The sequence below is a fragment of the Clupea harengus genome, chromosome 4 (genome assembly GCF_900700415.2).
Source record: "Clupea harengus chromosome 4, Ch_v2.0.2, whole genome shotgun sequence".
Lineage (NCBI taxonomy): Eukaryota > Metazoa > Chordata > Actinopteri > Clupeiformes > Clupeidae > Clupea > Clupea harengus.
In genome coordinates, this window is record NC_045155.1 from 6,833,432 (window position 1) to 6,857,350 (window position 23,919).

The window sequence follows — 23,919 nt, forward strand, 5'->3', positions numbered from 1 at the left end:
CACAGGATGTGTGTGAACAGGAGGGCGGCAGGGTGGCGTTTTTACCTCCACTTCCTGCACCAGGAACTTAAAAAATAAAGAAGAAAAACAAAAGCAGAGAACACATCAGTACGAGAAACAGACAAGAGGTCCATACAGTACGAGAGCCTCTGCACACACACACACACACACACACACACACACACACACACAGAGTTTATGCACACAGGTCAGCAGGTGGAGAGTTAGCAGTAGATAGCACTCCTCCTCCTCTCTCTCTTTCATACTGTTGTAGCGAAAAACAACTGTTTCCAAATCTTAGAGATAATATTCAATCAGAGTCAGAAGTCCGAAGTTTTATTCAATCCTGCAGACATTTCATCCAAAACGAGAGCGGTGGTCCATGGAGCAGCTCTAACTAAAAAACCCAATGCATTGACTTTTTATACTCATAATTCATCACTTTCTGCAAGTCAAGATCCTCAACCTCCATCTACACTGACCCAATCAGAATATTCCCTTATATCTCCTCATATTTTATCCACGCTTTTGGCCACTCAGAATATTCTCGCTCACCTGTTGCGAGGGAACTTTTGCTTTGGGGGAGATAGACCCTCCTGCCAATTTGCTTGGTATCACTTTTTTGAAAGCCTGGTCTGACCTTGACTGCCATCATCTTGTGTGCGTGCGTATGTGCGAGTGTGTGTGAGTGTGAGTGTATGTGTGTATATGGGTGTGTGTCTGTGTGTGGGTGGGTGTGAGTGAGTGACCCCCCTCCTGACTGCTTGTTACTTTCCACTGGCCTGCACCTGCACCCTGGCCTTCATGATGCTTGACCTTACATGATACCCATCCCTGCACACAGGCTCAATGACAATTGTAGCTGCAATTCTGCTATATGACCACCACGGCACTGTTTTACAATCATAATTTTCAACAATACCCACACTATTCTCATTATCTCCCCTCAAACTAAACCAACAAACAGTCCCTCAACACCGAACACCCCCGCAGCCGTCTGCTCTTAAACACCAGCCTGTGATGATTTGGACACGTTTCACACTTTTCTGATGAAACCAAAGATTGTGTCTCAATGAAAGAGGGGTGGAAAAGTCGTTCAAGCTCATTTGACTATCGTTGCTCACTGAACGCTGTCGGCAGAGATAACGTATTGACCAGAGAATCTGTATTGAAACCGGAAGTGGGTGATTTACTCCGTTTGATTGGCTAATAACAGGACCTTTACTTTTTCGTTGAGAAATTATGTTGATCGCCTGACATTTAAACGATCGGTTTTCTTTAAATTATTATTATTTTTGTTAAGTTATACGGCTCAATACTCAATTGACTTGTTAACCGAACTTTTACGAAGTCATACAACTAAACACACAAGTGACTTGTTAATGTTAACCGAACTTTTACGAAGCTATATGACCAAACACAAAGCTAGCACTGTTAATTCCCGGGACGTCAGAGGCAATGTCGACATCTTACGTTTGACAGCGGGCTTACCAAACACTGTATAGTACAGAGCTAGGTCAATTAGCTCACGTAAAATACTGTAATTTAAGATAACCAATACCCTAATTTTCCCCAAAAACCATCGATTGTGTGTGTGTGTCTGTGAGAGTGCTAGCTTGAGCTAACCAACACACCGTATAGCTACCTTGAGCTGCCCAAACACTGTATAGCAAGCTAGGACAATTAGCCCGCCTAAGATACTGTAATTTAAGCTAACCATAAACCATTCCCCCCAAAACCCATAGATTGTGTGTGTTTGTGATGTGTAACATATATCCTTTATCAGTCATTCAAGCTATTTACGTTTATTTACCGCTAGCGATTGCACCGACACAAGTGTAATTCAGTTGCTAGCTAGCTAGCTAAGCAAATTAGCTTGCGTAAGTTAATGTGAGAGTGCTAGCTTGAGCTAACCAACACACCGTATAGCTACCTTGAGCTGCCCAAACACTGTATTGCTAGCTAGTTCAATTAGCTTGCCTAAGATACTGTAATTAAAGCTAACCAATAACCTCATTCCCCCAAAACCCATCGACTGTGTGTGTTTGTGATGTGTAACATATATCCTTTATCAGTCATTCAAGTTATTTACGTTTATTTACGGCTAGCGATTACACCGACACAAGTGTAATTCAATTGCTAGCTAGCTAGCTAGGTAAATTAGCTCGCGTAAGATACTGTAATTTTTAGCTTACTTATTACCTAATTATTACACAAAAAACATTGATTACGTGTGTTTGTGATGTGTAACATATATCCTTTATCAGTCATTCAAGTTATTAACGTTTATTTACCGCTAGCGATTACACCGACACAAGTGTAATTCAATCGCTATTAATGTTGAACTTGAACTTCAACAACGTGACACAACATTAAAAGTCAGGCATCGACATGGTTCCTAAAGAATAAATCAAAGGTCCTTGTCCATTTCTGTTCAGGACATGTGACAAGTTTTATCCAACCAGAGACCAGAGTAAAGTGACGATATCCGGTTTCAATACGTATTCTTTAGGAAATACGTTTTCCCCGCCGACAGGGCCTAATACAACGTAAATTCTTTCAGTAATTGAAGATGCATGAGTAATTATCCTCACCCATATCGCTGCAGATTAGGCTAATTCATTGAACATTTTAGACATATTCTTTGCAAGCCAGTTAGACATAGCTAAGTGAAATGTTTTAGCTTAGCTATAGAATCTTCCATTTTCGCAGTCAAGGTCAAATATAAGTGTAGAAGAAGAGCAACGGCAGAACAAGCATAAACCCGACCGTCCCCTTCATTGAGGCAGAGGTACTGTTTGCCTCCCTTCCGTGTTTTTTCACTGAGGTTTTTTCTCAGATCAGCAAGACTAAATAGGTTCTACGCACGCGCTCAACCCAGTTTGTGAGGGATTGCGCAATCTGAGATGAGGCACAGCTCGTCGCTGCTTCGCCGTCTCGCTGTCTCCTGTCTGTTTGAACAGGACATGAGCAAATTCAGCAATTTTGATTATAAAAATGCTCGAAATGATTGGAATCATGCACAAAATACATTTATACCACAGATCAGGAGAGAAATATTAATATTTATTTTGTTTTATCGTTATTTGTTTTTTACTTTCATGCTGACAGGTGAGGCTCTGCTGTAAAGGCTATTTGTGCTGACATAGGTAGTTATAGCCTACATGAGTGTTCAGCCCAACACAGTATGTGAAGTCCTGGCTGGTGAAGCACAAGAGAGCCATGAACCCCAGAACAGGCCCTTGCAAGGCAGGTTTCTCCAATGGTTAAAGAACAGGGGACGTGTTTAATTGCAGCATGGTTTCTTTTTATATTATAGCCTACTTTTCAGCTGTAACACCCTGGGCCTGTTTCCAGAGGCCTTAAATTTTTTTTTTAGGTCCTATAGAGGTCCTTTCTTTTGTCTCCCCCACCACCCCCTTTATTTTTGAGAGGCCTACACATTCTTTTCTTTGAAATTTTATAAACTACAAACTCCAAACACATCTATTTACTGTCATTGATTTAATATCACTTTAACTGATAACATAATGGAATATAGCCAGGTCAGCCTTACAGAGTCGCAACGCTTTGTGTTGCGTTGCTTCGCACCGTGTTGCATTGCGTCGTGTTGCATCAGGTCGAGGTCTGTCTGATCACAAAATTCATAGTTTACCCACCTCTAATTTTACCACTACAGCACTGCATGTGACAATAAACACTTTGACTTGACATTTGTACAAATCTAATTGTTTACCAGTAGGAAACCTAGCATTGAATGTGATTTCTAAGACGTATTGGCCACTTGTAGTCCACCTATTGTTTTGCCTTAGTGACTGTTCACTATTTTGGCCACTGCTTTAGCTCCCCATGCTGGAACAGTGCTCAGTGTCAGTAGAGCTCCCTCTAGTGGTGGCCATCAGGTATGGGACTGGATATTTCAACCATAAAAACCACAGCAGGGGGACTATGAGGTGGAAAAGGGTGAGGATATTTTTGGGAACTTTGCGGGAGACTCTCTGTGTGTGTGTGTGTGTGTGTCTGTGTGTGAGATTCTGTCTGTCTGTGTGTGTGTGTGTGTGTGTGTGTGTGTTCATATATCCAACTGGGCGTTGCTCAGACAGATCGGCAAAACAAACACAAGGTTAGATATAGAGGGAGGTCTTTTTTATTTATATCGCTGAGGTCAGATACAGTCAAAACATACCCCACGATCACTCTTCTCCCATGGATACAAACTTCTTCTAAAAAAATATTTTAACATATCCTGATTGTTTTTTTTTTTTCCTGAAAGTGCACCATCACTGGCAGCTAAAACATGATAGTCAGCAGCTTTGATGTCAACTCACTTCCTGACAAGAAAGTGGAGTACTGCTAGCAACACAGGTCAAAGTACAAAGTACAAAAGCCCACACTGTAATTGAGGGTCCGGCAATTGTCATAAACACAGACAAATGAAAACCACACGGACCAGGAAAGGGAAGTTACACATGTAAAACAAAAGCACTCAAATGTTCAGAGTTCACCCAGAAAAAAAAAAAACACACTCTACATATTCACACCACCATCACCACACCAAACGTGATCTCACACCAAAACCCTTTCCTGTTACGTTACCTGCAGAGTGACCGCTGTCCAGGACAAAAGAAACTTGGTAATGCCAGTAAATAGTGATGGCTCAAGCCACATACTGCCATAGGCAGAGGACTATACGGCAGCAGTATGCAATACATCAACTCTAAAACAAAAGTTTAAAAATAAAGAGTAAAACACACTGTGTGGTGTTTGGTTTGTTGTCACACACACACACACACACACACACACACACACACACACACACACACACACACACACACACACACACACACACACACACACACACACACACACACAGACAGATATGGATGAGTAGGTAAATCTGTGGTATGACACTAAACTAAGCTAAATGAACCTGACATGTTGAACACCTCTATACTCATATGCCAAGTATGAGAGCTTCAAAGCACTAGGAATGAGGAGAAATGAGTAAAATAAATATACATTCAATGTCCAGAACATGTTAAGTTTACATACGACAGTCCAAAACAAACCAACGGCTGATTGCAAGGGTAACTTTTGGTCTTTGGAATATATGCACCAAATGAATGTAACAGTGTTCGTAGTTGAAGCTGAAGAAAATAAAAAAATCAACACTTCTAGACTAAAAGGTGCTTTACCAGTTTGTTTTTAGCTACTACCTTACTTTTCTCCCACCAAGAATAAATGCCCCTCAGAAGTATATTGGTAAGACTACAGAGTAATAAAAGAAATAAAAAGCAAAGGTAAATCAACAAAAATAAAAGCTTGATGTGGACAAGAAAACTGCTTCATACTCTACTATAAATATTAGATGCCCAGAGCAGTTCTGGGGATAGGGAGGAGAGAGCTGTCGGAGGCCCCAGCCATTGGAGTTCTCCTGTAGAGGCTCTGCCATCTCTGCCTTAGTAAATGCACTTTGCTGCCACCTGGTGGTCAAACTGAGTAACAGTCCTCCTGAACACCACAGTGATGATGGTGCCCTCCCTTTTTCTCTTCTACTATGGGAAAAGCCTGCTTTTGGCCTTCAGACTGCTGCTCTGTGGCGTGCTGTGTTGTGCTGCCCTGGCTGGATGACTGTTGCCCTCAGATTCTTCATCTTCATCGTCTTCATCATCATCATCATCATCATCATCATCGCGGTCATCGCTGGCCCAGCTCGCCTTCAGAGGGGTCAGTTCAGGTGCAGTCACGTCACCATCCTGAGCATGAAACCAGAGAAAGACACAGACCGTTAGTTTCCTCCACTAAGTGGTCCACCTGAGTTTGCTTCTCAGTCCCTGCAGGATGCCAATGTGAGTCGCTTTGGGTAAAAGCGTCTGCTAAACACCAGACCTTTAACAGTACTTAAGACGACGGGTAAAAAACATTTTGGTTTTGCACAAAGGGATCATGTCCTTACAATGCATTTAAAAAAGAAAACAAACAGGCCTTGACCCCTCCACTCCCCTGACACTTCAATATATCAGTTCATTAGATCCATGATTGAGTTTGACAAGGATCGATAAGGGTTAAGGCAATTTAGTGGGTAAAAACAGTCAGCATATCCAGTTCTGCAAGGTGCCACCCAGCCTACTGTCAGTGCACAACATTGCTCTCAACACGGGAGTAATGGAGCCAAATGACTTCACATCACATCACATCATAACTGAGAAAACAAGAATAGACAAGAGTGGATGGGGTGAGTTCAGAGTGTTAGGTGGTGCGCTGGGGAGAGGGAAGGCGGAGGAGAGGATGTGGGGACCGGTTGAGGCTTGAGCAAAGGAGTGTGTGTGCGCATGTGTACAAATATTTTTACAGTGCTTAGTTTCTCTTTGTTGTCCTGAGGAACTCTTAATTTCCCCTTTGGGTGTGTGTGTGTGTGTGTGTCTGGGTGGGCGGGGCAGATGCTGCTGCACCTGAGTTTTGGAGGAGAGAAAAAAATACAGGAGGTAGCACTTCAAGGTGTGGGGTTGAAGGCAGAAGATGCATTATGGAGAGTGCTGAGGCAGAGTTAAATTAGCGCGTCTGCGCGTGTCTGCACGTGTCTGCCTGCACCTGAGGCTTGGTGAAGTTGTTGTCCATGCACCATTGCACAAAATACTTCTTGGCAGCCTCCAGACTGTGCTCGTCCGTGCGCTTGCAGTGCACGCGGATCAGCTGCTCCGCAAACTTCTCAGGCAGCAGCTGGGACACCTGTTGAAACACAACAGTCATCTTAACATTACACGACAGAAGAGACACTTGAAGAAACAGAAGTGACCGTTTCCTCATGCTTTAGGGACGAAAACACATGGTTCAGAACACACACACACACAGACAGACGGTACTCACATTAAGAGGCATATTTAGAGAAGAAATCACTTGGAGCGTATATCACAAGGCACAATTAAATGTCTCTTTTCAGTTTAGAATAGAAAGGCACCTGATTCCTGCGGATCTTGATGGCCTTCGTCGGGTCGTTTTTGCAGTAGAAGTGGACGCTGTTGATGGGGTTCTTGCCCTTCATGCCGTAGTCCAAGGAGATGACCTGCAGGAGCAGGAGCAAGAGCAGCAGGTTCATGTTAATAGCACACCGCCGGCTCGGAGTGACTCCAAAGAGGAAAGTGCCCAGAGGGCTGGAGCGTTTGCTTACATTGACAACAAAGTCCTCGCCCTTCAAGACCACATGTTCACCACTGGGTTTGGAGCTGGCTACTTCTTTAGCCCACTCCAGCAGCTTATCCTGAGAAGGCCACACACACACACACACACACACACACACACACACACACACACACACAGTATGTACACTATATGGACAAAAATATTCGGACGCCTGACCCTTACTCCAACAGGGACTGTAATGACATTGTATTCAAATACATATACTTTAATATGGAGTTGGTCCCCCTTTTGCAGCTATAATAGCTTCCCCTCTTCTTGGAAGGCTTTCCACAACATTTTGGAGTGTTTCTGTGGGAATTGATGCCCATTCATTCTGTGGAGCCTTTATGAGGTCAGGTAGTGGAAGCTGTTATAGCTGCAAAAGGGGGGCCAACTCCATATTAAAGTATATGTATTTGAATGCAATGTCATTACAGTCCCTGTTGGTGTAATGGTCAGGCCTCCGAAATACTTTTGTCCATAGAGTGTATGTCTGTTGGACACTGAACCAATAACAATAAGAAAGACTATAATGACTGAACAAAAGAAACAATGAAATGTCGACATAATGACAATACACGAGACGAGAACACACAGTAAATAGCATTGAAATTGAGTGAAGCATGATACACAACTCACAATGGCCCTGCAGAAATATTCATAGAAATCACTGACACTAAGCACAAACAGGAATTGGACAGTACACACAGACACATTTGTCCCCGCTATGCATGAGAAAAATATGTATTATTATTATTATTATTATACCATATTATATTTTATACCATATATTATTAATATTCATACAACCTTAGTCTAATATCTTTTTTTATATCCATCACCACATGGTACGTCTACATTACAAGATTACGGTAGCATACCGGTATGACTGTGTCTGAATGATTACCGGACTCTGTAAAAGCGACTTTGAGTACATAGAAAAGCGCTATATAAGATAAATGAAAAATAAATACATAGCACAACACCGGCAACTACATATCACCAAAAGACTAATGTTGGCATGCTAGCAAGCACTCTACCAGCGCCAACTGTGCTGTTGGTGTTTGTAAGTTAAGTACGTTTTCGTCCAAAAGCTTCGTCCTCTGGCTTATAATTAATTTGCCTTAGTTTTGTATTTATTCAGTTGACTGTCTGGCTGTGGACCACCAGCCTCTGACCCAAACATGAGAGGAATGCGTGGGCAGGGACCAAGCAGCAGACTGGCCAAGGGAACAGACTGACGAGGACATATTAACACAGAAATGGCAGCAACAGCCCAGTCAAACAGAGGAGGGCTGGACTGGACTCTGAACAAGACAGGAAGTGGTGTGTGTGAGGCAGGAACATCACCAGAAAAGGAGATCCTTTCATGATGCTTTTCATACAACAAAATTAACAACAACGTCACTGCTGAAATAGAACGACTGAATTGGGCAAGAGAACTAGCGAGAAGAGCGGAGAAGCCGGTCAGAGATAGCGCACGAGTCTTTATGACGGAGTTGCTTCTCATCAAGTTGTTTAGTCAAGACTGGCACTCGGGACCAGCCCAAGGAAGATGATTTTCTGCTGTGTGACATTGGCATCAGCTAATCTAAGATATTTAAAGGCATATTAGTGTGGGTAGTAGGACACAGTGTGCCACTCTATGCAATAACGTTGCTGGTATTTTGGCTGGGTGTGGGTAGGACTCAGTGTGCAGATTCAGTCTACGCTGCCTCTAGTTGTGTGGTTATTTCTCCGAACCTCTAAAAGCCTTTCCTGGCATAAGACGGCTTCTCGTCCTTATCACCTCCTGCCATTCGTTTGGCGGTTCTCTGGCTTGGTTTGGTGGGGTTTTTACCCCCAATCCCCCCCCGCCCCTCTGACCACATCCATGCCTCCATGCCTGCTCTTAATGCCCTGATAAGCCATACTCTGGTCTGCCAGCTCCACTGATGCAGTGACTAGCGACAGGCACAGCGTAGCTTGACATGTCTTCACTCCCCACAAGACAGGAATGGTGTTTATGCCTATACAAGTGTATGCCATGACTATTGTGTCTCACTCACAATACCAATGACCAAGTCCAACTAGGGGTGGGGGGAAAAAAAATCGATTTTTCGATTTCTCTCGATTCTCTCTAGAACGATTCTGCCTCGATTCAGAAAAGTTCATAATCGATTTTTTAATAAAAAAATTGAAATGCAAGCTGCATCGATTATTGCATTGTTCATAGAAAGTCATAATTGTGACAAGGAAAAACTTTTTCTCTAATAAAAAAATTGATCTGTTGATTTTCTTTAATTATCAAACACAAAGTAGGAAGTGATTTGAGACTCTGAGTAGCAAACTCAAATGTTTTAAAAATTGAGATGCATTGATAATTGTTTTATCGGTTTAGAATTGATAATCGATAATCGGTTTAGAATCGAGAATCGGTTTAGAATCGAATCGTTGACCTCTGAATCGGAATCGAATCGTGAGATGCCAAGAGATTCCCACCCCTAAGTCCAACTAAAGTGATCACATCTCTAGCGCTCTACAAATCAGCCTAGGGATAAAAAGAAGGCGAAGAGACCATTTTCAGCATAGCCTTTAGTAGCAGCCATCTTAGTAACAATTACATATTCAAATGCTTGCATTCAAGTTTGCATATTTCCTATTGAACTTCAGGGAAGAGTACATCATATACAAATAAAGATTATTATTATTATGATCCCTTAACATTAATAATCAACCCTGCGCTCTCCTGTCCAGCTCTGTGAGTGTGTGTACTTACCTGGGACACGTCCACGTGAGTGGTGGGGCTGGTCTGACCCACACACTTATACAGACGCCGGCAGATGATGTTCTGGAGGATCTCCCGAGCTCCCGCCAACTCTGCAGAGGATGAGTAGAGGATCTGCAGAAAGATATGGTCTGACACACACACACACACACACACACACACACACACACACACACACACACACACACACACACACACACACACACACACACACACACACACACACACACACACACACACACACACACACACACACACACACACACACACACAAAAAGGGGAAATTAAGACAATATTAAGAAATATTTGTACAAATGCACACTCAAACCAGTCCACCTCAAGAAAAACAAACATTTGGATCGAGCCAGTGCCTAACAGGTCGGCCGTGGGCCGCCATCTTACCTGTGAGTTTAGTGTAGGCCTCCATGTCATCTATGGCTGTGGAGAGAGAGAACATCTTCCCTCCTGAGCCCTGGATCTGAATGTGGGGGTGTGCCTTCACCAGGGCCTCTGTAATCCTGACCAAATGATGCAACACAAGAATACCGAGATGAATGCACTTGGCTAAACGCCTGTTTGAAATAAATCATCATTTACCTAATCAGTGATTTGACCACTTGGGTACCACTGGCAGTGGCAACATGGCAGTGTTTTTCTCAGATGCCTGCCCTTAAAGCACTTACATGGTTTCAATGATGTTGCCAACCTTGTGCTGGTACGCTCTGCGATGAAGGCAGCTCCGCGTGTGGAACATGTCATACAGGTTCCCTACCTCCTGCACAAGAACAATACAGTAAGCGGATTAATACAAATACCAACAGGAATTAAATCATGAGAGCCTAGAACACAGGATTCATTTGTGACAGGCTAGGGCTGACTGGAGCTCTGCGTCACATATAAAGCCACGACACATCAACACAAACATCAATAGAGGGTTAGTCCGTACACAGTCAATGTGTTATTGATACAGTCTAGCTGTTTGTGGACTGCCCAACAAAACAAATGTTTGTGAAAGCCAGGCCACTGTGCTAAGACTCACCTAAAACCAACTTCCTTAAGTAGAAAAAGGTTTGAGGTAAGGATCTGCTCTTGTTAGAATTATCTAGACTAAAGAAATTGTAAAACAGTCGATTTAGAAATTGAAGCTTATAGAAATCAACATTTGGTCTGATACCCAACACATATGGTTGGCAACTAGAATGTATGTAAACCTATCTGATCGGCTGTTCAGTGACATCTAACTGCAAAGAACCCTGAAAACAGGAAATGAGAACAGGAACCTTTTCTCTGGTGCAAATGTGCTTCTTCCCCTTGACCTCACACACGCGAGCAAACCTCAGGAAGCGGTGGTAATCAAAGTTGTTCTGGATGCCAAGGTGGTAACAGTCCCTGTGAACGCACACACACACACACACACACACACACACACACACACACACACACACACACACACACACACACACACACACACACACACACACACACACACACACACACACACACACACACACACACACACACACACACACACACACACACACACACACACACACACGTCATATTTTCAGTCAATTGGAGCACTTGTTCAATGGAGCCATAGATACATAATCTGGGCCAGGGATCCCCAAAGAGAAGATAGAAAAGGTTCTGAGCTACAGACAGAGATATTTCATAACTTTATGACTCAGCACCTGGAGCAAAATGGCTTTTTATCTTAAGAAGCACAGATTAGAAGACAATGACTGCCCAACACGCTGCCTAACCTCGCAAAGTAGTCCCACTTGTCCACATCGATGCCATTCCTTTTGTTGGCCACAATCTCATACAGGAAGGACTTTTCCTCAGGCCTGCCTTTGTAGGGCCACTTCATAAAAAGAAAACACACACACACAAATTGGATTTCTTTAACACCCACTACTATTTCTCCCCCCTTTGTTCTCCTCCCTCCTCTTTCGGACAGGGTTGCCATGGTAACTCACAGGGGCCTGTCCGTGGCGAGGCGCGGTTGGGTCCTCCGGGGGTCCGGCGATCTGCTCCTTAATGAACACCAGGTCATCGGGGAGGGTCAGGCCATGCTCCCGCATCACCGCCTCCAGTTCATTCTCCCTCACCAGGTGGTCAAACATCTGCACAGAGGCCTTCTCATGCTGCAGAGGACACGCACGCGCACGCACGCGCACACACGCACACGCACACACACGCACACACGCACACACAGTTACATTTTATGGCCCTATAAGTGTGCTTATCTTTCCAGATGCCTTCACCAGAGGTGGTGATAAAACGTAGTTAATCAACTGACCCTTTCCCCTGTGGATTCCTGTGTCAGACGTGCCTGGTACTGGTGACGTGACCAGTCACTCACACCCTCTCCTTAATGATTGGAGAAGGACCCAGTCACTCACACCCTCTCCTTAATGATTGGAGGAGGACCCAGTCACTCACACCCTCTCCTTAACAATTGGAGAAGGCCCCAGACCGGTACTGTACTTTCATTTCAACCCAGTGTATTTGTGTGCGTGGTAGGTAAAATAAAACGTGTCAAACATTGGCAGCGCTTTTGCAGGTATTTTCTGCTTACATTCAAAGAGGAGTCCTAGAGTCACGTGTGTTACAAAGGTCCTCATGTCAGGTGACAACTGCAAACATTTTGCAACACTTTTGACCAGGCGTTCTACACAGCCTAAACAGCATCTAAAACTCAGTTCTCAGGTATTCTGAAACTGACTGGTGGTGAGTAACTTCAGATCTGTGTCAACATGTTGTTGCCAAGGAGACTGCCCTCATGAACATAGAATTAGCCCAAGGCCAGAGAACACCTGCTCCCATCACATTACATTCACTCATCTAGCAGCTGGGTGGGGACTTTATAGTACTGGATTATCAGTATGTGTGTGTGTGTGTGTGTGTGTGTGTGTGTGTGTGTGTGTGTGTGTGTGGGTGTGTGGGTGTGCATCCTAGCAACAAAACATATGACCTTGGTGTTGTCAGCAATTTGTTCTAATCAGATGAAGGAAGACCTTCTGGATGCAGTTATTTACCTTCCACTTGTACTCTGGGCGAACTTTGGGGATGAACATTCCATCGTACATGTGAGAGAACGGCCCATGTCCTGCATACAAGTTTTTAAAACAAAAACAGATATTTTCAGGGTATATAGCACATGAATGGTTCATAGCACTGACTGTCGAAACTGAATATCAGTGAAAGAAAGACTGTATCCTAGCTTTAAGGTAGACTTTAGCTGGATCCCCACCCAATCCTCCTCCTTCCTCAATGTGAAAAACGCCCCCTTATCCAACAAACGCCAAGTAAAGACCTGCAAAGCAACTGTGCCGAGAGGCCAAGTCTGGTGTGTTTGGGTCTGAGTGAGGGTGTGCGGTGGTACACGGTAGCTTTCTCTAGCGTTTTTGTAAGCCTGTGACACACTTACCCAAGTCGTGGCACAGGCCTGCAATCTGCACACACAGGATATCCTGCCTGGTTATGAGTAGCTCAGGTTGTCGTTCATTCAGGGCTTGGACCAGCTTACCAGCCAGATACCCGACCCTGTAGGATGCATACACAATGCCATATCACCATGGAAGAAAATCCACTCACAAAATACACAAGAGCATTTTATCCAGTTAATCCTGAAATGACTGCCTTGTAGTTTCTCCTTTAAGACCAAACATAAGTAGTGCTGTGTTGCTCCCAAGGCCATACAGATACGGTCTGAGCTGAGGGTACATACTGCTTTGAGTTTCAGTTTAGCAGCATTTAGTGCAAACACCTGAATCTCTATGGGAGTTATTCATGCTGTCTGCAATGTTACATCTGGACAAAGCAGCAGAGGAGACCAGACTCTTTACTACTATCGGTCGTCTCTGTCTCTGTCTCTGTCTCTGTCTCTGTCTCTGTCTCTGTCTCTGTCTCTGTCTCTGTCTCTGTCTCTGTCTCAAACACACACCCAACAGAGTGTTCCAAATGGTTGTGGGACGCCCAAGGGAACACCAAGTAGGTCAAGAGACGAGGTTTTTCACTTTAGTCCTCCTCGTGTTTATCCCTTTTTCATCTCTCTCTCTCACACACACACACACACACACACAGACACACACACACACACACACCCGAGAGAGTGTTCAAAGCGGTTGTGGGATGCCCCTGGGAACACCAGGTAGGCCCCACCCAGCTGCTTGATGTGGCGGAGCCTCTGGAACTGAGGAGTGTCTATAATGCGCATCAGGAGGGGGTGTATCTCAATGTGGCCGTGGATGGGGTCGTTGAAGACCTGGGGGAGACAACACAGTCCTGGGTTACATGCAAACCCACTTGACTCAGAGAGAGAGAGAGAGAAAGAAGGCAAGAAAGAAAGAAAGAAAGAAAGAAAGAAAGAAAGAAAGAAAAGAAAAAAAGAAAGAAAGGAGAGAGTTCAGGGAGGGATAAATAAATCTACATGCCACTGAATCTAAAAACAAGTGTGAGTCAGTCAAAGAGAGAGAGAGAGAGAGAGTCATAAAAAGAGAGTGTTGACATTTGGAATGAGGGTGTAATACAGTGTTACGTATCGCGTGTTACTCAAGCTTTTAATTGGTGGCTTGCATGGCAGCTAATAACTATATGGCAACACTGCCAATACACATAATTCATAAAAATACTCAAATTATAGTGACCTTCACTGGTACAACACAATACATTGCAGATGTCCCCACATACCTTCATAGGAACGTCTGTGATGTGCCATAGTTTCTGCAGGCTGTGGATAATCTGCAAGCGTTTCCCCAGAGGTCTAAAAGAGGAACCAATATCAGAGTGACAAAAGCTTCCACCCAGTCCCATTCATCTCAATCCAACCCACTCTGTATCAAGCTAGATGCGGAAATCTAGTAAAGAGTAATGTGTTCTAGTCTAGTCTGAAAAAGGCACCTCATGTCTGATCACAGCCATACTCACCCAATTCCGATCTCCTTCAGATGCGACTCTGTGAGGTAGCGCAACCCCACCCCTGTAATCTCTTGCTCTGCAGGGAAACAATTTGGGCACATTGTGAAAAATTAGTTCAGATCATTTCATCAGGTAATGAAGAGCGTTTCATCCAGTTGGACAACATATTCGGGGCCAGTGCCAGCTGTAGGAAAAATGAACGAGTGTCTCACGGCACATCAGTATGTGTGGGAAACACGCAGCTGACGAGGCAATTCGTTAGTTTTATTAGTGATTTTAACTGATGTTATGTTGTCTGCTGAATTAGACTAGGTCCTAGTCCAACATGACCTCATCAGAGCAGGATGAGAGACAGAGAGAGAAAGAAAGAGAAAGTAAGGTATCTGGCTGGTCTTAACCAAGCAGGATATCCTATGTGTGCAGCTGGTGGACCCGTGCCACAACTTGGCGAGAGAGAGAAAGAGAGAAAGAGTTTTCGCTGAAGACTTCTCCTGAAATCAAATCTACACCAAATCCACAGTGTGAAAACACCAGCTGGGAAAGTACACTATGCTGCCTGGATGTTGTGTCTCTGAGTCTTCCCCAAGGGACCTCACAGAAAGTGTCGATCCATCGGTCATTCCCAATTCAAGCAGCTGGTTGAAAGACACATTTTCTACAGAATGTACATTACTATTGTTAGTAAATATAGATATATAACGTGTAACTTACTATATTGTACTATACTATATTGCTAGAACGCCAGCACGAGGCACACTTTCCAGTCAGACTTCACGTTCCCCTAATTCCAGATCGTGCAACACTATTCAAAGTAACATTCGCCACAGATGCAAGCTAGCTCACTTATAGGGACACAGTTGAAAAAGAACTGACCGATAATGGCCAATGCAAGTACCTTAACCTAAAGATAACCCTGTACAGACTAACCGTAGCCTTGTTCGACATTGAAGAGAAATCAAGTAAATTTGGTACACATTTTTTATGCTTGTCTGAAAACGGAGTAGTCTCACCTTTAAATTTGCTCTCCCATTCTTCAAGTCCCTCATGACGAAGGTAACTACAAGTGGTTTCAACATCCCAGTGTCTGAAATCTACACCTTGCTGTTTGAAGCTCCCATCCCGACGTGGAACCTCTGACACCCGCTTTTCTGGGGTTTTGAAGTTGTTGGTTGGGTTGCATGGTAAATCCACTCTTAGACGTTTTCGACTATCCATGGCTTAATCAGTCCAGGCACTGTATTTTGAGATTGACCAACACGTTTTATCAAACGCAAAGCTCTCGGGAACTTGTCGCTGGTGCACTGTAGTCCCCGCCGGCAGAGCCTGGACTCAAGAAAGAATAATCATGAGTCGAGTGTTTCGCTCTCGGATGCTATTTTTGTCTTTGGCGGCATGTTGACTATTTGAATCACAGGACATTAGCGCCATCTAATGCGGAGGAGTATAAACAAAAGACAAAAATTCCAAGAAAGTAACGGACTTCACTGCTTGTGTATAACAGTGGACAGTGGCGTTTCTACATTAGGGGCAGGTGGGGCACTGCCCCACCAGATCCAGATGACGCTGTTGTGCAGAAAGCTCAATAATACATTCGTACCTATTTTTATGCAAAGTAGCGTAAATATATGTATGTGAATAAACTTGACTCACAAGCATTATTGTTTTGGAGTAATTTGATTTTTCTGTCTGTTTGCTTGTTCTGTGAATTGCTGCTCTCCGCTTTCCCTTCCATTTCCGGTGGGGCAACGGCCCACGCTGCCCCACCGTTACCATGGAAACACCAATGAGCGTGAACCACACAGGCCAAAGTTAACATTGAGCGGTGGGGCACTATTTCAAATGTGCCCCACGAAATCTGCCTGGCAACTAGACTGGAATAATGCGAAAAAACCGCGAGACCTGTACCCCGTGACTAAGAAAAAAAAAAAAACATACAGTCAGATCAAAATCAGACAGATCAATGCCAGTAACGTCACTGCTAGTTAGCTATCGCTAGTTTTCGAGTATTTTGGAAGTGTTTTAATTCAGCCTACAATGAATAATGTAGACTATTTGTTGAGGGTGCAATTTAGTACATTGTCGTTGGAAGAGAAATTAGAAATGAAACGTAGAGTAAACAGCAGAGACTGAACGCCCTCTCCATGCTTTCCATTGAAAACCCGTTAGTTCATGGACTGGTGGTATTTAACAGCAAAGTCATCAGAGGTTTGCTCAAGCAAAGAACCACCGCGCCAACTTCCTATTTAAGTGATCTGCATTGGTGAGTCAAACCTTTTTTTTTTTTTTTTTGAGCTAATGGTATCAATGCAATCTGCAAGGACATCGTCTTTTTACAAAGTTTTGTTCATTTAGCAGCATGTTTTGTTGCTGTTATTTGTTTAAGTTGTGCCTTTCGCTTCATATTGTATGCCACACGTGTGCCACAAGCTTAATAAATTAGTCAAGTTATTTGAGCTATGTGTCTGTCTAATCTTTTTACTTTGTTGCAATCATTTTACTTTAATGCTGTATTATAGGCAACATCTTTGTGTTGCGCTGAGCGCTGAAGCATGTGCAGTCTGCTCCCTGCTGGCACTCAAAATGCAGCCCATAACATATCTTACTGGTCTGCTGCTTATAATAATCAGCTACCTCTAGTTTTTTGACGGTGACATGAAGTCATACGAAATTGCCCCACCAGAAATTTCACAAAATACATGTTAGTAGAAAGACAAGAGAAAGAATAAAGAAGACAGTAAAATGGTTTAATAAAAGTATTTTAAAAATAAATGTCAGCATGTATACAGCCTGACACAGATATATAATATTCTCATTAATGTTTTCCTTGTTAGTCCCTTCAGTTATTAGACTATGTTCTTTTCAGTCAGAACCTAAACTGCCATTTACAATATGCTTGTCATGTTAAAAAGCAAAATAAATAGGGGTATTTTCCTTTTATGGTGATTACCAGGTATGTTTGGTCTATTTTCCACAAAAACAGATAATTGCCTATGACCACTGGAAATATGATGTAGCCTACTTTTAACTGCATATCAATTATAAAAAGAGAGACCAGGGACACTTCTGAATTACCTACAGTACTTCCAAATCTAAGGGCACTTCTGGCAACTAACAGATTTATCTGCATATTCACCGACACACCACCCCTCCCCCCACCCTCACAACCCCCAGCAGAGGGCGCTCTCAGACTAGCAGGGGATTGTCCAGCACTGCCACCCCAGCAGCCACCCCCCCATCAGCGTGCTCAGAGCTCTTGGTCCGCAGCAGGTGACCCACGCACTCGTTCATCACCATCTCCTTCCCCTGTCTGGAGAAAAACAACATGAAGCATGATTACAGTGACTCTCTGGCTCTATGGGACATTATGACTAACAACATGAAACATGATTTCAGTGACTCTCTGTAGGGTACAGAGACAACACTGCTGACAAAATCGTATAAAATGATATAACATATACCCTCCATGCAGAAAGGTTTCCCTTCACCGTTATAGTTCATTAACTCCATCAGTGTTGTAGTAGTAGGAGTCCTTTTTTTTGTTACAGCACAAGTACACAAGTACCAGCAACATAGCCGGTCGCATAGTAAACTAGCGAAAATGGCAATCCACCCATCCATACATATACACATACTGACAAGGGGGTAGACAGGACGGGAAGACAAGGTTGAGGGAAGAATTGCAGCATAACATGAGGAAAGGGAGGAGAAAAAAAAAGGCGACCCCCAGACTATGCTCCTAGAGGAGTACAGTGTGGGAGCAGGAAAAAAAACACCTCAGCACATAAGCACATACATTTTACAACATGACAGAACTCAAGACTTGCAACGGGGAGGGGGGAGGGGGGATGGAGGTAAGCCAGCGCAAACAAGCAGCAATCTGGTCCAACAGCCATATTCGGCTATGGTCACAGACCCGCCTGTGCTTACCTGACATAAGCCCCAAAGACGCCCAGTTCACTCAAGCATGTGCTGAGTTTGAGGGGCGCGCCCGGTCTGAGCAGGTAATTATGGACGGGGCAGGGTCTTATCTTGTCCATCAGGATGTAGGCAGTCCTCTCAGAGCTGTCTGTCATGCCCTCCAGCACTTCACAAATTTCTCGGCCATAGATGTTGTTCCCTTTTGAATGAGAGAGACCCACCCCGGGACATTCAAATTCTCAGTATGCGTATCAAGAGAGGTATGGTGGGCATGAATGATCAAACTTAGTATTCTTATGCTTTCTGGATGCATGTTTCTCACCTCCTCCTTCTCTTTGGGGTTTCAGGACATAATGGTCAGGCTTGGCCAAAGCCATGGCAACAGTCTCGTCTCCTTCCGCACCCTGGAGGGGGTTTCGAGGGGAAAAGGAGACATTTTAAAATCACCAACTTAACCACTTTAGGTGAAATATGTTCTCACAATAGGCAAAGAGCCATTAAAGAGTGATCTATCTATCTATCTACCCATCCATCTATCTATCTATCTATCTATCTATCTATCTATCTATCCATAAGCACCAAAAGTAAAGTCATTATACCAGCTCTTCTTGGTTGGCTGGTTACATTTACAGGTATACACTGAGGACGACAAGACAAGTCGAAGCATGTCTGTCTATCGTGTTTGGAGTAATTCATATGGAAAAAGAGATTAGTTTGTGCCCACATGGTTTTCTTCATGAATTATTTTGTCATTTTTTGAGTACACTACTCGACATTGTTAACTGGATGACCAAACTGGATGGTAGCTGCACCAGCTAAAATAGAAAAGTAGAAGAGTGTCCTGTGTGCAGGTTTACACTTCACTTGATGGTTACATTTTGAAAAAAAATCCCCCATAAGCCCCAGACCCTTGCTTGTCTTTTCTGGAGAAAAAAAACATCTTTTTAAAAACAGGAGAGAGAAAAGGTCAAAATAAATCTAATCTAAACCCTATTTTTTGGAAAACTTTACACTCGTTAGCAAAACCACAATGCCAAAGACCTACAACTAACACACGCGCGCGCACACACAAACGCACACATTGTAGAGAAGTGTTTGCTGACCATGTCAAGAGTGTAGAGCCCGGTAAAGGTGGCCCTGATCTGGGCTACCACCTCTGGCTGGTCTGGGAGGAAGCGCTCCAGAATACCAGGCCTGGCCAGCTCCTGCTGCACCTTCTTGGTGCCTGCCAGATGGGTGCTGATGTCAGGACACTTCACCGCCAGCGACCTCTCCATCATCAGACGCACCTCCCAGCTCTAAAGAATGGTGACCGGGATGCATGATGACACCACAAGCAATATACATTTCAAGTCAAATATACAAAAAGTTTTGTTGACGTACATTCTATTATTTCTACATTCTATTACTTGAGATTATAAACAGCATAAAGATAGTTGCAGTTATAGTTAAATTAGAGACAGTGGCATGATTCAAATGACTGTAAAATAAGCTTTGAGGGACTGACAAATGATTCAAATAAATGCTTTTCTATAAAACAAAATATGGCAAAAAAGCTTTGCTTAAGAAATGCCTTTAACAGTGGAGAAGAAGTTCCAAGTTTTTATGCACACCTGTGTACTAGTGTAGTTCTGCGGCATGTATCCATTGCGGAAGTACACAACTGCAACTTCTTGTCCATCACTAAAAGTATAAAGTCAGAGAAGGGATTAACGGAATATTTCAGAAGTGTTGGCAAACACTCTCTGGTTGTCATGACACCACATGAACACTTACACAAATAGCCTCTTGTTCTGATCCAAAGAGCCAGTTTTGAAGACATCCTCAAATTGTCGTCGGATGACAGGGATATTTCTACACGAGAAGCAGACAGACATTACAAGTAAATTCTATATAGAAATTGTACAAAAATAGTGAACTACAGGAAAATGTGTGCCATTCACCAATTTCAAAATATTTGTAAAAGCTCTTATACTCATTTTCAAATGTTCATGATTTTATTTCTGGTGTCTACTGGAATAAAGTTACATGCTTCTATAATCAATGAACACATTATTTTTTTCATACTGAACACCACACTGCAATTAAGCAATAAAGTGCTTGACATAAGCTCTTTCACTACAATCATACACATTTTATGATTTTATGTGTTGCTCCAAAAGCACATATCCTACAACTATGGAAACGTACTGACCTGCTCCAAAGCTCATTCTCTACATAGCGATGATCAAAGATATTCCTCTGGACATTTTCCACCAAAAACATGACAACGGCCCTGTAATGAAAGACAGTTATTTAACTACCATCATACCAAATCAGTTGTCTAAGTAACTGATTCTAGTGGAGTATTAGTAGTAGTAGTAGATTTCATTTCTGAAACCACAGCATAAAATATAACCAATCCCAATACTGTGTGTTAAACTGGGTAGTGTTTGCCTAATACAAAAGTCAATCAGGGTTGTTTGACATTAAATGGCATCTACCTAATCAATAAATGTAAATAAACTGATGTCTGTTCTTCAGACATCCACTTTTGCACTCCTGCCCTGCTGTTTGTATTGTAGTACTTATTGTGTTTGTGTAGTACTTACTGTGTTTTTATGTTTTATGTTATGTGTAGTACTTACTGTGTTTGTATGTTTTTATGTTTACTGTATGCACCTATACATCAGAACAAATTCCAGGTAGGTGTAAACCTACTTGGCAATAAATACTATTCTGATTCTGGTTCTGATAAATATCTCTGGTTGTTGACATCAAAGAAAAAAAGTCTTTCCTGTCATTGCCCAATCAACACATTACTGCCTTTCTTTCAAACTCACTTTTCTGATCCATAAAGTTCCCAGGCCTTGGCTAACCCCTTTGCTAGTCCAGCTGCGGGGTTGTTGTCAAGGATCTTCTTTCGTTCCTCTAATCGATTTGCAACCTTCAGGATGTGTCTGTAGAATTAATATAGTTAGCCACACATTATCATCACATTCAAATTCAAAGAAATATTTTAAACTGACTTATTTAGTTAAGTTAAAAAATAAGTAAACAAACATTAATTTAATGAACATACCGATGGACATCTGGTGTCTGTGAAGAGAGACCACCAAAGCTGGCAGCAATAGTGTTGATCTCTATCTGTTTCAGAGATGTCCCACCATCTTCATCTTGGTCTAGCATGTAGTCTGACCGGTTAAGACCAACGACAATTGACTAGCGGAAAAAAGGAAAAGATCTTCATATAGTGGAGGAGATTCATCAAACAGAGATGGACCATAAGTATTACAGCTGGCATGAGAACAATGACAAATCCTGATAACAAGTTCAACCTGTTCAAGTACCTGTTCAAATACCTATTCAAGTCATTAAAAAACTTCCACATCTTCAGAAAAGAAAACAATGAGAAATGATAAGTACCATAAGTGTTTCTTAGTCGTTAGTTAGAACCTGTTTTTTAACTCACCTGAGCGTGGCCCTCCTGAAGAACCTGTCTGTGTATGTTGAATAGCTTTGCAGTAAATTCATCCACTTTGATTGTACTGTTAAAAAAGGAGAGGTAGACAATCTGGTGAGAACCTATCTCACCATAGAGGGTAACACATACTCATTTGGCAGCAGTTAGACAGATCAGTTCTGATGGGATATCCATCATCTTAGACTTCTCTGAGTCTGAACAAGAGGGAAGATCAGCAACCAACCTTGAGAGAGCCTCCTCCAGGAAGTCAGGGTTCTGGCTGATCTTGTCCACTAAGAGGTTGAAATGCACCTGCACAGCCAGGGCCTGCTGGAATAGAGCTTTGGGCACCGGTGAGGGGAAAAGTGTGAATGGAGCGAAGCCTACCACCTGCAATCAGACATTTACACACACACACACACACACACACACACAGAGAACACACACACACACACACACACACACACAAGGTAAACAACCCTTCATTTGCAATAAACAATAAAGGAATCCTAACACACACACACACACACACACACACACGTGTGGGTTTTAGGCCCACTGAAGATAGAGCATGTTCCAACTGCCCATTGAGACGGAATTAATGACCCTTAATCCAGGGACAAAACAGTGGCGTAAAATTCCAGACGTGTCTGTGTATTCATAATGCATGCGTGGGTAACAGGGAGCCAGTCCACTGATTTCCCCAAAAACCATGAGACACTTTGTTGTGACTGGGGCTATAGCTTGGTAAAAGCGATACTCCATAGCTTTAGATGTTGATATGTTGACAAATTTAGTTTTCTTCCCACTGATTTTTTTAATTCCATCATGCTTCCAAAGTAGTCTGCTATAAAAGCTAGTATTCTGCTGAGCAACAGTGACAGCGTTCTGTCCATCCACTCACTTTCATTACAGAAACCAGACATGATTTGGAGGGATTGCCAAACATACCTCCGAGCCATTGGGTGTTTCTTTCGTCCGCATTAAGATTCCACTCATGAGAGCAGCATCTTTTGCAATCTCCTCGAGTTTCTGGATTAATTGTTCATTTCTCAGCACTTCTTCGGGAATCCCTGCAGTGGCCATCCTGAACGAGGCCAAAATCAAGTATTCTCCCCTTGCGAATGCGGTGGCAGGAATGTCACTGCTGCTGGCAGGGTCTGCAACGGACGATAAGGTATGACTGGAGTGACTTGCGAACGTACGCTGTACTGGTGCAGCTGCAGGTTTGAGGGTGAAACACATGCTCACCATGACAGAGCAATAAAGTTAAAGTGGCGAATGACTCATTCGTGATTTCTTGTCTCACTGTAGCTACAACACGTTCGATCTCGAGACTTTGAACGTCAAGATTAAATTAGCACAAGTTACTTGCACATTTCCGTTGTGTACAAGTATGTAGAAGTTACAAACACATATAATCTCATGATAAGCATGTCTTACCTGTCTCCTGTCTCCTGCAAGGTGTGCTTTCTCCTCGAGCCTTCAACTCTGTTTTGTATTTCCACAGAACAATTTGTATTACTGTGAAGTGAAATAACCCCAGTACCCCTTTGTAAAAATAAGTTTGCAGTTGTAGACGAGTACAGTATGATCACTGGAATTGCAATCAAGCAGAATTTGTGAATGGCAAAGGTTTTGGTTTACAATACGTAAAACATATTGACAACCAATGAACGGCAAGACACTC

General features: G+C 43.0%; 2 protein-coding genes across 3 annotated transcripts; both read right to left on the minus strand.

Moving 5' to 3' along the window:
- Positions 1–4,124: 4,124 nt before the first annotated feature.
- On the minus strand, positions 4,125–16,228 carry LOC105890614 (deoxynucleoside triphosphate triphosphohydrolase SAMHD1-like). Of its 2 annotated transcripts, none has more exons than XM_031565932.2 (16): positions 15,880–16,228; positions 14,879–14,945; positions 14,642–14,714; positions 14,056–14,216; positions 13,380–13,495; positions 12,988–13,058; positions 11,926–12,093; positions 11,710–11,810; positions 11,227–11,335; positions 10,630–10,721; positions 10,349–10,464; positions 9,938–10,077; positions 7,169–7,258; positions 6,959–7,063; positions 6,592–6,729; positions 4,125–5,756 (listed from the first exon to the last, which is right to left on the minus strand). In XM_031565932.2, exons 1-16 carry the CDS (start codon positions 16,082–16,084, stop codon positions 5,556–5,558), a joined length of 1,953 nt encoding a protein of 650 aa, XP_031421792.1. In that variant the 5' UTR covers positions 16,085–16,228; the 3' UTR covers positions 4,125–5,555. The 2 variants fall into 2 exon arrangements, with proteins under 2 accessions (XP_031421792.1, XP_031421793.1); XM_031565933.2 differs by lacking the exon at positions 15,880–16,228 and adding an exon at positions 15,581–15,808.
- Positions 16,229–17,599: 1,371 nt separating this feature from the next.
- On the minus strand, positions 17,600–23,919 carry gss (glutathione synthetase). Its single transcript, XM_031565934.2, has 13 exons — positions 23,673–23,919; positions 23,181–23,389; positions 22,474–22,619; positions 22,239–22,314; positions 21,849–21,988; positions 21,610–21,726; positions 20,982–21,062; positions 20,564–20,641; positions 20,401–20,470; positions 19,891–20,085; positions 19,110–19,191; positions 18,797–18,986; positions 17,600–18,176 (listed from the first exon to the last, which is right to left on the minus strand). Exons 2-13 carry the CDS (start codon positions 23,313–23,315, stop codon positions 18,053–18,055), a joined length of 1,434 nt encoding a protein of 477 aa, XP_031421794.1. The 5' UTR covers positions 23,316–23,389; positions 23,673–23,919; the 3' UTR covers positions 17,600–18,052.